Source organism: Vanellus vanellus, assembly GCF_965231255.1.
Source record: "Vanellus vanellus genome assembly, chromosome: 17".
Lineage (NCBI taxonomy): Eukaryota > Metazoa > Chordata > Aves > Charadriiformes > Charadriidae > Vanellus > Vanellus vanellus.
The window spans coordinates 5,201,795-5,215,825 of record NC_138922.1 but is presented as its reverse complement, the minus strand read 5'-3'; the positions used below and the strand labels follow the sequence as shown (position 1 = coordinate 5,215,825).

The window sequence follows — 14,031 nt, the reverse complement described above, 5'->3', positions numbered from 1 at the left end:
ATAAAAATACATTTGCACAAAGACAGACACAAACAAAAATAGCGCTGTATGCACACAGTATCACTCCACATAAAAACTACAACTTCATGAAAGGTCTCTATATCCTTGTTTTACTGGACCTCGCCTCACCCATGCACTTTGCACAAATCGCATCTAATTCAGAGGAAATAAATACACCACACACATAGGACTTACTCTGCATTATCTGCAGCCAAACACAAGCCCTAAATTGAGAGACGTCTATACCATATATTTCTACTCAAAAGAAAAACAACAAAGTCCTTGACTAATAAAGTCGGTTTGTATGAGTAAGATGTAATGTCAATTTACTGGTCTCTTTAAAAAAAAAAAAAAAAAAAAAAAAAAGTCTTAACATGCTTTAGTCTTTTATTTCAGGATTGCAAAGAAAGATGTGAACTTGTGAGTATCACTGTATCATTCCTCTGTAATTTTAATCCCTTGCAAGCAGAAGAGTACAAAGTATCCTGTAGCATTCACCCGTGGTCATCAAAGCTCCACATTCCCAGTGTCAGACAGGCAATTTTCCCTCTAGCATACTCACGCATCCAATAATTGCGCTTCATCACTTTATGGAATCAAAGTCCTGTTGGAGGTGGGATAATAAATTTGCAGCAACAGACTACAGTTTCACAGGCTTCAGTGTTTTAGTGTAGAAGCTCTACGTATGGAAAGATAGAGACGTGCTCTTCTTCCAGATGCATCATTGGTCAGAATTTCTATTTCAGGTTTTAATTTGAGATAGGCTTAATGCAGTCATCGTCGTCATTTGTACTTTTCCTGTGGAAGCAACTTCTAGACAGCTGGAGTACAGCCCTGGGCATCAGGAAACTAGTGCTCTAGTCCCAGTTCTAACATAGTCTTCCTTTACGAACTTGGCCGAATGACTCAAATTCTTTCTGCCTCAGGTTTCCAGACCTACCAAAGTTATTTGCTTCATCTAGTACAAAGGAGGGCCATGGGATTTTAACCACAAATTTCAGCAGAGTGCTTTTGATGCACTAAGAAAAATGCTGAAGTCCAGACTAATCTTGCTTTACTGAAATTTTATGCAATTGATTTTTCCCAAAATTCACCAAGAAAGAGTGGAGAAAAACCCCAAGCATTTTCATAACAATGAACTTGAAGATTAAAGGTCATTTGCCCTTATTTTTAAACTAAAAAATAGGAAGAGTTTTTCAGTTGTTGAAAATGAAGAACTAATGCTTTTCAAATGCCTGTTTTGATGCCATAAATAGCAGAATTCTGGAATGTTTCTACTTTCCTGAATATTTCCACTTATCTGACATTTACGTGTAATCATGTTTAGAACACAAATCTGTGCCAAGCCCAGGTTTATTTTGAGGGCAGCTCATGGTTATACATTATACAGGAACTAGTGAGCTAGAATACGCCCACAAATCTTTAACCCCTCACCTGTCTTAGTAATATAAAAGAATGCATTTGCTAACCCACTTTCAAGCATTAAGATAACCTGACTAGGGGCAGCTGAAAGGAGAAATAATGACATGTATATTGCTCTTTTACTGTGCCATACAGAACTAGGCTATACAAAAGTCAGAACTGCAAATAACAATAATTTTCTCTTGATAGGGATAAAAAAAAAGACTCTCAAACAGCTATACTCATTGAAAAACCCCCACTTTTTTACCCTCACAAAGAGCATACGTTCTTATTATTACTAAAATGATCCAAAAACCCGAATGTTTGCCCTGAACTTCTTGTTGATGGGCAGAAATTAGTGAACAACAAAACCCACTGGCAATCTGGCATAGTCTGTGTCAAAAAGAGAGGAAGATAAAGCCAAACCAGTAAACTCCGGAAAACCAAAGTTCGCCAATTTTCGTTTCTGCAACAAGCAAGAACAAGTCCTCTGGCTTTGGTCACACTTCCATTCAGATTCTGCCCCAAATCATGCCCCTGCAATCACTATAGAAACTGCTGAAAATGAATCCATCAAGGCACTAACTCTGTAAATGAACAGACACATTAATTACTCCGATCCCAGTGTCTCTGCAGAATCAGAATAATGGCCAAATTCTGCTCCTAAGGTCTATCTCAGTCTGTTATTTTGATAATGGAACTTCTAATTCAATTTCGATTTATCTGCTCATACAGCTGACTTGAGGAATTTTTTAAAAAAACAATTTCTCTCTCTTAAGGCGAATTATATTTAAGGAAAGAGAGGAAAAAACAAGCACTAACACCAAATCTCAGTCACTCTTATAAATCATCTCTTTCCGTAATGGAAAGTCCTACATCCTTCCTGATCCACCCTTTCAACCTATCCATGGATGTGGGAGAGGAAAAAAAGACGAGCCCAGAGCACATTTCTCTTGTGTTCACACAAATAGGGGCTTGGAGCCTGAAAAGCTCTAATGCATATTTTTCATGTATATATATAAACCAACCAGTAAAAGGCTACACATACCAATTACCTTTTCTCTTCTTCTACTTACTGTCAAGCAGTAAACAGAAATTAGCAGCTGCAGTGCTTTTTTATTCAGGATGTGTATATTAACTGATGACTCACCAAATAATTTGCAGCCCAGCATGCCAGTTGTCTTCTCCTCCACAGAAAGAAACACTATTTTAAACAGAAAGTTAACCACTGTGGATCTTGCAGGCAAGCCAGCATGTATCAGAACAAGATAAATACTGCTGGTGAACCCCAACAGGGCAGAGGAAAGGGGTGGTTTGAATAGCATACTGCAGGCTTTTTAAAATACTCAAATAGGAATAAACGATACATGGGGGAAAAGAGAGGAGGCAGGGAAGAAAGGATTATCGCAAAGTCAACCCACACTGCCACATGGCCTTTTGTGGTATACACTTCCTTCACACAGCAGGAAAGACCTCCGCTGCATGAACAACTTCAATATATGGGTAAGCTTTTTTTTGTAGTCCTCTGTAAGTACACTTGGGGCCTGACACAATAGTTTATTTCTAATGGGGAACAGTAATCTATGGCACAGAGGCCAAAGAAGGCAGGCAGCAGGCTTAGGGAGAGCTTGGAGCTGGAACTTGCACTGAAAAGGGTATCTGCGAAGAAGCAACTCCTAAATCCTGGCTCTTGCTGAGCTCCAATGTCTGCAGGAGTTGGGAGCCCAGGCCTCCTGCAAACAGATGCTCTGTAGCGTCTTTAGGAATGCAATATTTTGTGGGTCTTGCTGAGTTTCTTCCAGAACACTTAACCTCTCATTTGGAAAGCAAGCTGACAGTTCCTCCTTCAGATTATGTCCACCATGTAATTAATGAGCTTGACATTACAATTTTGGCCAAAATTCTGTTACATCCTATCTGATCGGATGCAATCAGAAAGTACAATCCAATTAAATTCTAGAGAATTAAGGAGTACAGAGCAATTGCCCTACAACAATCACTATGCTGCTCTTTAGTGCAGCATGACAAACTTTACTGGCAGTATGGAATATTCTACTAGACTTAGTATTTGAAGACCAAACCACACATTTAATTCTGTTTTAACTCCATTAAATCTGTTTAACAAATTCTGATTTGTTTTGAATTGCTTTGTCAAAAGAAGACATAAATAAAAAAAATCAGACACAACAGGAATTTTCCAAGAGTTGAAGAAGTGTCATTTAATAAAAACACAGGTTTTGAATTCTTCCTAATGTCATAGTTCTTTAAAAACTACAAAACGAGAAAGCAAGCCTCCTGGATCTCAGAATGGACGTTACTCTTTTTCTCCCTGAATAAGACGGAAGGTTCAAAGAAAACTCAAAGCATTACTTGCCATAGCACCTGCTGCTGATTCCCAGACTCCAAATGGAGATTTAAAGTCTCCCTCAGCTTAATCTCAATCATTCTTCATCAACCATTGCAGACATCTGAATCCAACCTTTGCAACGTGGGTTTAAGGCTAATTTTACAAAGAGTCAGGAGAGCCAATTTGTGGCAGAAAACAGATTTCACCCTACAAAAACATATTCTCATTTGTGTTTCCATACTTTTGTGGTACTAATTTATCTCTGGTTCTTATCAATCCACAGGTGCTTGGGTTTTAGGTTATCATTGTCACATCCATAAATTATAATGCCCTCTACAGCCAACACTGTTAAGTAAAATCCGTGCTGTGCTACACAAAAGGCAAGAGAATACAAACCATCCAACCAACATTCTGCAAGCAAGATTTAGCACGCTCATGACATACTTGAAGTGGCTAAAAGCCCAAGCTGCAGCTATCATGTGTCAGTTCAGAATTTTTTAGACTGATAATGAACGTCTGCTTCTAAAAAGCACTGATTCTGTTACAAATCTGCCACACAAATAGTCTTAGTCATGCACTAAATAAATTAGAGATGTCAGATTTCTTGTGCACAAACTGTGTAGCTCATTGGCTCCTGACTATGTTCACCCAAGTTCTTTCCAAGAGAGTAAATACATGATGCATACACATAAGGATTTTGCAGCACATTTCATATGTCTAATAGATCTCACAAGTTTTGCATTTGGTGCAAATACAGCACATTGATGATTTGCTGAGGCTCTCTAGAAATAGCCAGAAACATAGAAGCCTAGCAAAAACATTTATGGTAAGTCTGCCAGGACTGCTATAGATCCAGAAATTCTGCCAAATTCAAAATATCAGCTTCTACATGAACAAAGTTCAGATTAAAAAACAAACAAACAAACAACAACAAAAAAAGAAAGATGAAAGCTGTACAGCAACTTTTGAAAAGGAAAGGTACACAGACTTCTGGAAATAACGAACTTCAGTCCTTTCACCACTTGCTATTCTGCTGCTCCACAGGAACTATTAGAGGACTCCGAGCTGTAATCCTCCTGCACTAAACCCCAAAAAGGAAAATTTCTAAAGCAAACCCCCGTTTAAAATTTGAAAGTACACATCAATAACTCTAAATTTATCTTAATTGCTATTTGCATAAACTACTATATAGAAACAGATGTATATCCATAGGTGTCTAAATCACCCAGGCAGCACAGTAATACTCTTAAAAACTTCAAGCAAGACAAACCAGTATAGTGAATAAGGAGTTAGTCAGAAATAACTGAAGAGGAATTAGTGATTGTAACCAGTGAGACTACAGACATTTAAGGAAACAGTATAGAATAAAAGTACACAATCTTGCACTAACAAATAAACAAATAAAAGACCAGTAGGAACTCTTCCAGCTTCTATGTTTAGAAATTTGTATTTTAAATAAGAAGTTACTTGCTAAATAATAGAAAATTCTAATGGGAAAGAACATATTAATTTACTTCAGACCTACACTGGCCAGTGTCCAATAATAGCAAGCTGTTCTTGTTATTGTTGAAGAACAGAATAAATTTGAGCATGTACCTTTATAATACCCAGAAAGCACATTAAATCCAAATATTTAAAAATTACTATCCATTGCCTTTGTTATATGTATTGCCCTACTGCAACATCTTTTCCTTGACGCGTGCATCCTCTGCATGTACAGCAGGAAAGAAGTCACCAAACGCCCAAGGGAAATGACTTCAAACAAAAACATATTTACAGGCTCTCTGCAGTACAAAACACATCCCAGGAGCGTTGGGATTTTGGCTGGCATTATTTAGCATCCTGCCCAGCCCCACTGGGCCGAGGGACTCTCTTGGGTGCGGCTGCCCGGGTACAGCGACCGCCTCGCGGCCCTGAGGCACAGCCACGGCGGCCTAGCACCCCACTCCTCCCCGTCTGTCTCTGAGAAGCGATTTAGCGCTTCTCCCTCCCTCAGCCGGGAAGAAGAGGTTCTTTCCGGGTCCTTCCCCAGCGCCTACAACCAAGCCCTCACCCTTGGCAGGTCCCTATGGCTCAGGCCACCGGCCAACCTCTCCCTCTCCACCTCCGCCGCCGCCGCCATTTTGCCAGCCCCGCCTGCCCGCGCGCCGTTAGCAGCACCGCGCAGGCGCAAGCGCCCCGCGCAGGCGCAGTGCCGCGCTGGCCCTTACAGGCAGCATGGAGGACGTGCTGAAACGGGAGCTGGGCACCGCGGTGCTCCGGCCGACGGGGCACTCCGGGGGGGGCTGCATCAGCCAGGGCCAGAGCTACGACACGGACCGTGGCCGGGTGTACGTGAAGAGCAACTCCAAGGCGGAGGTGTGGGGGGGTTAGGGGTCGGTGGTGGGGTGCGTGTGGTGGACCCCGCGGCGGGGCGGGGAGGCAGCTGTGAGGGCGGTCGAGCTGAGGAGATGGGCGGCGGGCTGGCTTCAGCCGGCCCCGGCCTCTTCTTCACGGAGGGAGAGGTTTGCCGGCTGGCCTCCGGCTGTAAAATTTCGCCTGTTCGTGCCGGGGAGGCGGCTTGCTGCCGGGGTTAGAGGCTGGCATCGTCTGGCAGCTTCTGCTCTGCGAGGGTCTGGTTGGCGGCTGCCGCGGGTCTGGGGCCTGGTGTGTGGCGGGGGTGCCCAGGGATGGGGAGGCCGTGGTGGGGGTAGGCGCTGGGATGGGAAGCAGCGTTTCTGCTGGGATGCTGTTGCAGTATCGGTGTTACTTGTCCAGGGCATGCAGTACAATGGCATGCTGTTGTCAGTTGTGGCTGAAGTAACGGTGGCATGACTGTGGCCGCATATGCTGTGAAAGGGTCTGGAGCAACCCAGAAGGTATAAAATTATCTACTGAGGGTAGGCATCATTCTTTGTTGTAACAAAGCCAGTAATTCCCAATACGTAAGAAGGAGCTTTTCTCAATAAATTATATTTTTCTACAATTGTTGTTCAAGACTTTCTGCTTTATTGTTTGAATACCTGGTGCCAGCTACTGCAGAAGGTAGATATCTGCATTTGATAGAGATAAATACAATGCAACATACCTGTATAGCATCCTTATTTGCAAAAGCAGAGATCAGGTGGAATTTACTTTAAAAGTACTCTACACTTTTGTCCGTCAAATGAATAGCTTTGCTGGAAGAACAAAAGTCAGAACTTGTATTTGCCTTTAATAGCAAACAAATACTTTTGAAAGCGTGTATGCAACTATATCTGTTCCAAATTTGTCTACATTTTCTGACCATATCAGGGAGCTGGATGGATGCACTGAAGTGGTAACATGGGAAAATATGGAAGGGTTATCTTGCTTTACATTAGACTGAAAATAGTTTGACTTAATAGCAATATAGCCCTTCCACTTAGGCCTCTGTTAATTGTGTATTTAGGTATATGGTCCAGCTAGCTACAAGATGTGGCTTTGAAAAAAAAAATCTGGATAGATTTTCTATTCAGTAATCATTTAATTTTCTATGCTTTTGCCTGTGTGTGGATTCTGAGTGCTGATTAAAGCAAACTTTGCCAAACTGTATTATGATACTGTGCTGTGTGTGCAGCAGTGGGTGTATATCAGCAGTTTCTTTAGAAAAACGAAGTTCTTTGGAAAATACTGGTTTATACTCTATTAAAGTTATCAGCTGACTTTAACTTACTGTGATGTTTTAGACAGAGATATAGTATTTACTGATTTCCTCTGAACAAAGCTAACTCGTGGCTTGGTAATTCAGCAGTTCTCCATTCTTGATCTTCTGTAGGCTTTGGAATTTTTAGTCAACGTTTGTTGAAAATTGTCCTTTGACTGTGTTTCATGTATCAGTAATAAAGGGCTAGTATTCTGATTCTATTTTATTCATTATATTTCCTTGCTTTCCTTTTAGTAAATACTGTAGATTTCCCATGTACCCTTTTTCTGCAACCTCTGTCTAACTCTTCTAGAGTAGTATTTCTTAGTGTGACTAGTGTCACTGATGTCAGTGGAGCAACTCAAGAGAATAGATTTTACTTGGTGTGGATTAGAGCTGCAGAAATAGTTCCTAAGTTCAGAATGTCTTCAAAGCAAATGCAGTTGGTAGTGGCTTGGGTTCTAAGGGCTTCTGTGTGCAAGTGTGGTAAGGGGCTTTTGGCTTCTGTCATTTATAGTCTTCCCTCTCCCTCCCCCCCATGAGGCAAAAGAAATAAGATAATAAAGATAAATAAGATAATAATAAATAAATATAATGTAATATTATATTAGTAAAATATTGCTTACATTTTGTATATAAGCAGTTTGCACTCCTTCAACTGTAAACCGACTTTCTAAGTTATTTTTATGATTACAGAGAATGCTAGAACCTAAGTCACTTCCATGGAGTCAGTTTATGAAGTGAAATTTCTGTAATTGTAAAATTACTGTCAAATCTGGTGGTGTGGATCTATCCGTATCTTGTATGTGCAGTAACCACTTGCTACAAGCTTTTTATTTAACATATATAGCTTTGATTGGTTTTGTTAAAGAGCTTTCTTTACCTGTGACTGGTGTTCATAGAGATTAATGCTTTCCTTTAATATTTGGCAGGCCAGAAGAATGTTTGAAGGAGAAATGGCAAGTTTGGAAGCCATCTTGAAAACGCAGACGATAAAAGTGCCTAAACCCATCAAAGTTATAGATCTGCCTGGGGGCAATACACTGTTTGTGATGGAACATTTGGAAATGAGAGGCTTAAACAGGTAACACATGATATTATCTTTGCATCCTTTAACCAGAAATTTTGATTATTATGACGATTAAGTCACTTGTTTTCAGAGGGGAAACTTGTTTTAATTCTTTTTGAAGCAAGTCAAGGTACGTTTGGGAAGTTATACAGCAGATAACTTCACCAAGCAAATTGGTCATACATCAAGAAGTGGGTATGATTATTCTTTAGTTTTGGGTTTGTTTGGGCTTTTTTGTTTGTTTGGAAAATGACCTACCTGATCACCTGTTTTGTGTACTTGCCTTTGATATAAGAACCAGTGTTTAATATTGCTAGTCATGTGTATGCAGAGGCACTTCCCCAAATGAATGAATCCTGATTTCAGACTCTCACCTTGCTTTGGATAGTTTCAAACTTTTGGCCCCTCTCTGTGGCAAACACTTGAGTAAATTAAAATATGATTAATGTTTTTGTCTGATTCCATTAGGAAGGAGGGCATGACCAGTTTGTCATCCCAGTCTCAGAATTTCTGCAGCCAGTTTAAAGTCTTATCCCTCATCCTGCTCATCCACAGAGTTTTTAATTCATGAAGAGCCCTTGGTGAGCTCCAAAAGAAAGAGTAGAAATCCTGTTGTGTTTGGGCTGATTGAGGTGCAAGTGTGCAAATGCAACCTTTTGCATACAAATTTCAGGGAATAGCTACAATCTGTGTTAACAGGAATAAAATGAAGGAATAACTTTGCCTAAAATGACAGTGCCTTGAGAACAGGAAAAGATGCGAGAGGTCAAAAATAGGAAAAGGAACGTACTTTTGTTAACATGGGAGGCAACTGGCTGTAAGAGTTGTTTGTAATTACTGCAAGACTTTTCTGAACTGTGTAAAAGATAAGCTTTTATTAAAAATAGATAAATAAATAAGGCTGACCTGACTTTTCCATCTTCTAGGCCTTTTAGAGAGAAGCCAGAGACAGAGATGTAAAGAGGATGAATTTTCTTTGGTTCTATTTCCCAAAGACAGTTTGGGGGGGGGGGGAACCAAACCAAAACCGCACATCATGTGCATGGTTTTCTTACAGATATCTTACTGAAAGTTCATATAGAAGTGATATCACACAGAAATTAGAATTGATAGTTTCTCGTTGTTATTAAATTTATGATTGCCTCTCACTTTCACTTTTAATAGTGTTGTCAGAAACAACCATGTAAGTACCTTTTGTTCTATGTTAATACGTAACCTTTATAGGAAGAAGAGGTGTTTATAACTGGGATATTTTAACAATGTACTGTTTAGAGATGCAGAACTTAGTTTATTTGCTTATTTTCAAGTAACTCCTGGAATATCAAGAATTGAATTCATTCATGTGTCGGTGTTGCTAAGAATACTTTTGTTTCTTAGACATTCAGCAAAGCTTGGAACACAACTGGCTGATCTCCACCTTCATAACCAGCAACTTGGAGAGAAGCTGAAGAAAGAAGAGAGCACAGTTGGTACAGTACACAGCTGTTTGCAAATTTAACCTAGTTAATAATAATCTACAAAATAGTTTAAATAGCATTTATTATTTCAGGACAAGTTCATCTTTTTCCACTAAAGATATTATGAAGATAGGTTTGGATGAAACACCCAGGCAGGGGGATGTCTTTTTGCTCTTGTTTGCTCTGTTTGGATCTCTGCAAGCAAAACGTTTATTCAATTTGCAACCCTTGGGATCCCAAACAACAGTTTCTGCAAGGACAGGGTATCAGAGGAGATAAGCTTCCTCAAAATACAATTATGAAGATTATAATATAGCTGCTTTACATCAAGCTTTAAACTTAAAAAACAACAGCAACGGCCATTGTAACAAAATGAGTATTAAGGTGCAATTATTTTTATTCTTAGTAGAAGCAGCACTGTACCCTTGCGTAGTGTTTAAGGTCCATTTGCATTTTAGATACTTAGAACCTTGTCATTAGTATTGGATTTTTGTCTTTGGTTTGAAAGGTAAAGGTCAAGGGCAAATGGAAGTCCCGTTTGTGGATCAATTTGGCTTTCATACAGTTACCTGCTGTGGCTATCTTCCACAGGTAGGTTGTACTTCATCAGACTGATAGAATTTTAAGTTTATCTTATTTTCCCTTCAGTGACGCAAAGGGCCGAAATTATCATAATGGCAATTCATTTATTTCTGTGGAATCATAAAAAGAAAAAACATTGTTCTGCCTGCTAAGGAAAGTAGTGCTTTGGACAGCACTTACAGCTGCATTGGCCATTCATAGCACTTCTATTTCTTGATTTTTATCACTTTGAGAAAATTATTTCTTCCCCTAATTTAATGTTTTAAGATAACAGTCTATTAAATGGTAGCATTTACTGTCCTCGATGGTATCAGCACAAAGGCTGTATAATCCTCCAAAGCTGTTTTTGAAAAAGAAGAAAATCCATCTTTTGCGTGGTGTAGAACTGACCTCTGCAATCCTGTTCCTTCAGGTGAATGACTGGCAGAATGACTGGGTGACTTTCTTTGCCAAGCAAAGAATCCAGCCCCAGATGGACATGATCGAAAAGAATTCAGGAGACAGGGAAGCAAGAGAACTTTGGGCACAACTTCAGGTAGGAGAAGTTCTCTCAGCTCTCATTATGGTGATAGCTAGGTATCAGTTGTTTAGATTTTCTTTTCATAAAACAAAGTTCCTGTTTGTTGGTGTGTTCCAGGTTTGGTTACTAAGAGACTCCAACTCTAAGGGATTAAAATGCCTTTTATTCTAAGGTATAATGGCTTTTGCCACATCACCCTATGCTAATATTCCAAAGTTAATGTGTGTCAAATAGCACTTTGCCTTACCGTTTGGGAAATACTAGATCACATTCACATTTCTCTTTCCCTTTTAACATGTTCATGATGAGAAATAAGCAGTACTGTTCTGCACGTTATCTATTCATTTAAGGTTTGCATCTGATTAAGTGACTGCAGTATTAGCTATTTGGGCACTACTTTGTAGAAATCTCTTCAAGATTGGTGAGAGATCCCTGAGCCTTCTAGCGGTGAAGTGGGTGGTTGGGGTGGTTGTTATTATTGAAGCTGGTCAATATTGCAGCACCAAATGCCATTTTACATTTTTTTTTAATTTTTTTAGTGCTAAAAACTATTTGGATGACTGTTCTTCAGCTGCTAGCTTTTATGAGAAATAGAAATCCTCTTGGTTTTCTCAGCATATCTGTTGACTAGGTCCTATGCTGTTTCAAGTTATGGTGGTGGTGTTTTTTTTTCCACAGACTTTTAAGAAGTTTCAATTCATGCTCTGCATGTATGCAGATAAAACTCTATAATTGTTCACATTGAAATGTAGTACTTACATGTCTCGCTTTTTTTCCCCCTGCAGCTGAAGATACCCAGTTTGTTCTGTGACATGGAAATTGTTCCTGCTCTCCTGCATGGAGATCTCTGGGGAGGAAATGTAGCTGAGGATGATTCTGGTCCAATTATCTTCGATCCGGCTTCTTTCTATGGCCATTCAGAGTATGAGCTTGCAATAGCTGGGATGTTTGGTGGCTTCAGCAGTTCTTTTTACTCTGCTTACCACAGTAAAATTCCCAAAGCTGCAGGGTTTGAGAAACGCCTAAAGCTTTATCAGCTTTTTCACTACATGAACCACTGGAACCATTTTGGTACAGGGTACAGAGGGTCTTCTTTAAACATTATGAGAAACCTTATAAAGTGACTTTCTGCTTCAGCAGAATACTTCCTGTGTTGCTTGGAAAACCCCATACTTGGTGGTGCAACTACAGGAATAGTAATGTTAAAAAAAGCTATTAGACCCTTGACCTTGTTGCACAGCTAAAGACCTAGAATCAGTGAGTCCTGCTAAATACTGAGTGTAACATAGTCATCCCCTTTTAGGATAGGTGGGAATACCTTTATGAGGGAAATACCTAAGGAGATTATTCAGTTGCACAAAAGATCTGTCAGTATCAAGAAGGCATTGTGTGCTTGAGACTAGGCAAGTTAATACAGATCAAGCACTCAAGTGTAAATTACTTGGAAGAAGTTCTTTGTTAGGGACCAGTTGTGCTTCAGAGTAGAGAAATACCAGGGTTTGCATTTGCACCCTATTGGAAGACATGAGAGAAGTGTTTGTGAAATGGAAAATTGCTTTTCTCAGTTCCTGAGGAGATGGCAGAAAAAGTTGCTCATTGCTTTTTGCTGTTCCCCCTGACCTTTATGATAGATTGCTCAGACTCTTTCAGCTCTTCATGTCCAGTTATGTGTGTGAGAACAATGTTAACAAAATATTTTGAAAGTCAACAAGAAAATTATATAATGGGAACTGTGAAAAATGATTTGGACTTGTTATTCATTATGTTAATGTGATTCTATTGGATGGAGACTGCCTCCTGCTCTGTTACAAAGCTGTGTGAAAATGCTTATAATTTTTTCTGGCATGTGCATTTTGGTGCCTCATGGCATTCTTGTAGGCTGTTCTGTGTTTGCTGATCAGTGGGCTCTTATCTAAAGCAATTTTCTTTTCAGCAGAACTAGCTCTCTCTTCTTTTTTGGATTATGCTTTTGTCCAATAGTGTGCATTCTTAAAGACCTTTTCAGGTAAGACACTTTACATGTACACATCCTGTGTACTCTCTCACTAATACAAACAGAAGATGTACTTTTTGACTGTTGTCATTGCCCAGATGATAATGCCATCTGGTCGTGGTACAGGCTTCATAAATTTTCTGTAGTTTAGACTACTGGTGCCATAAACTAACATTTTTCTTCAGTCCCCACTAAGTGCACTTTGTAGCTCTTGGGATAAGAGACATGAAACCAAAGGAAGTTAAAATGTAGCTCACGGAACAGCAGCTCTACGCCACTGTCAGAAGTTCTTTAAGTCTGGCTTTGCATACTAGCTATGTCTTGTACCTGTGAGATGGTAATACTAAAATTGTACTCTTTTTGATTTAGGCTGGTAATGATATTTCAGTGCAGGCATACCAGGTAGGTGAGAGAGGTGCATGATTCCTAACATACATTTTGAGTGTTTGGGAATTAATTAATTAAAAATCTTTTTCATTTGATATTGACAGATTACTGGGGGGCTTTTAGTTGCTGATTTTGCAGTTATTTATACAAATTGGAAGCAAGTTTAGAGAAGACTATCACTTGATATAACTTTCCTTAATTCTACTACTCTTCTCACTGGCTGTTTAACTTTTGCTACAAAAAGTTTTCAGGCCTTGCTTGGTAGAATAGCTTTTACTTTTACCTTGTTGCTTAAATAAAGAATTTCCCAGTTGATTATTGTTGTCTCTGTTTTCTGAATTAAAACCTTACAGCTCACGTCCATTCTTGGGGAGTTACTTGCTTTAACCTGTTAAAGGTCTCTAGTTTGTTCGAGAATTATGGTCATCAAAGGTGTTGATGGGAATGTGGCTGTGGATTTTAATCTGGAGCAGCGTGTCACTGAAGAAAATGTACATGTTGTTCAGTTACAGTATCATTTGAAGTCCTATCTGTGCATTCAAACTTTATGTATTGTACCAGCTGTTTGGATGTTGTTGATGAAATGTTATGTCTGTGCCCATATCTTTATCCCATTTCCCAAACTTAACACT

General features: G+C 39.5%; 1 protein-coding gene across 1 annotated transcript; it reads left to right on the top strand.

Annotated features, from left to right (window-relative positions):
• Nucleotides 1-5,965: 5,965 nt before the first annotated feature.
• On the top strand, nt 5,966-14,004 carry LOC309679006 (ketosamine-3-kinase-like; the record flags this gene model as incomplete). Its single annotated transcript, XM_082492228.1, has 6 exons — nt 5,966-6,106; nt 8,324-8,475; nt 9,838-9,929; nt 10,426-10,508; nt 10,912-11,034; nt 11,805-14,004. The coding sequence occupies 6 exons, from the start codon at nt 5,966-5,968 to the stop codon at nt 12,141-12,143; spliced, it is 930 nt and encodes a 309-aa protein (XP_082348354.1). The 3' UTR covers nt 12,144-14,004.
• Nucleotides 14,005-14,031: the final 27 nt, after the last annotated feature.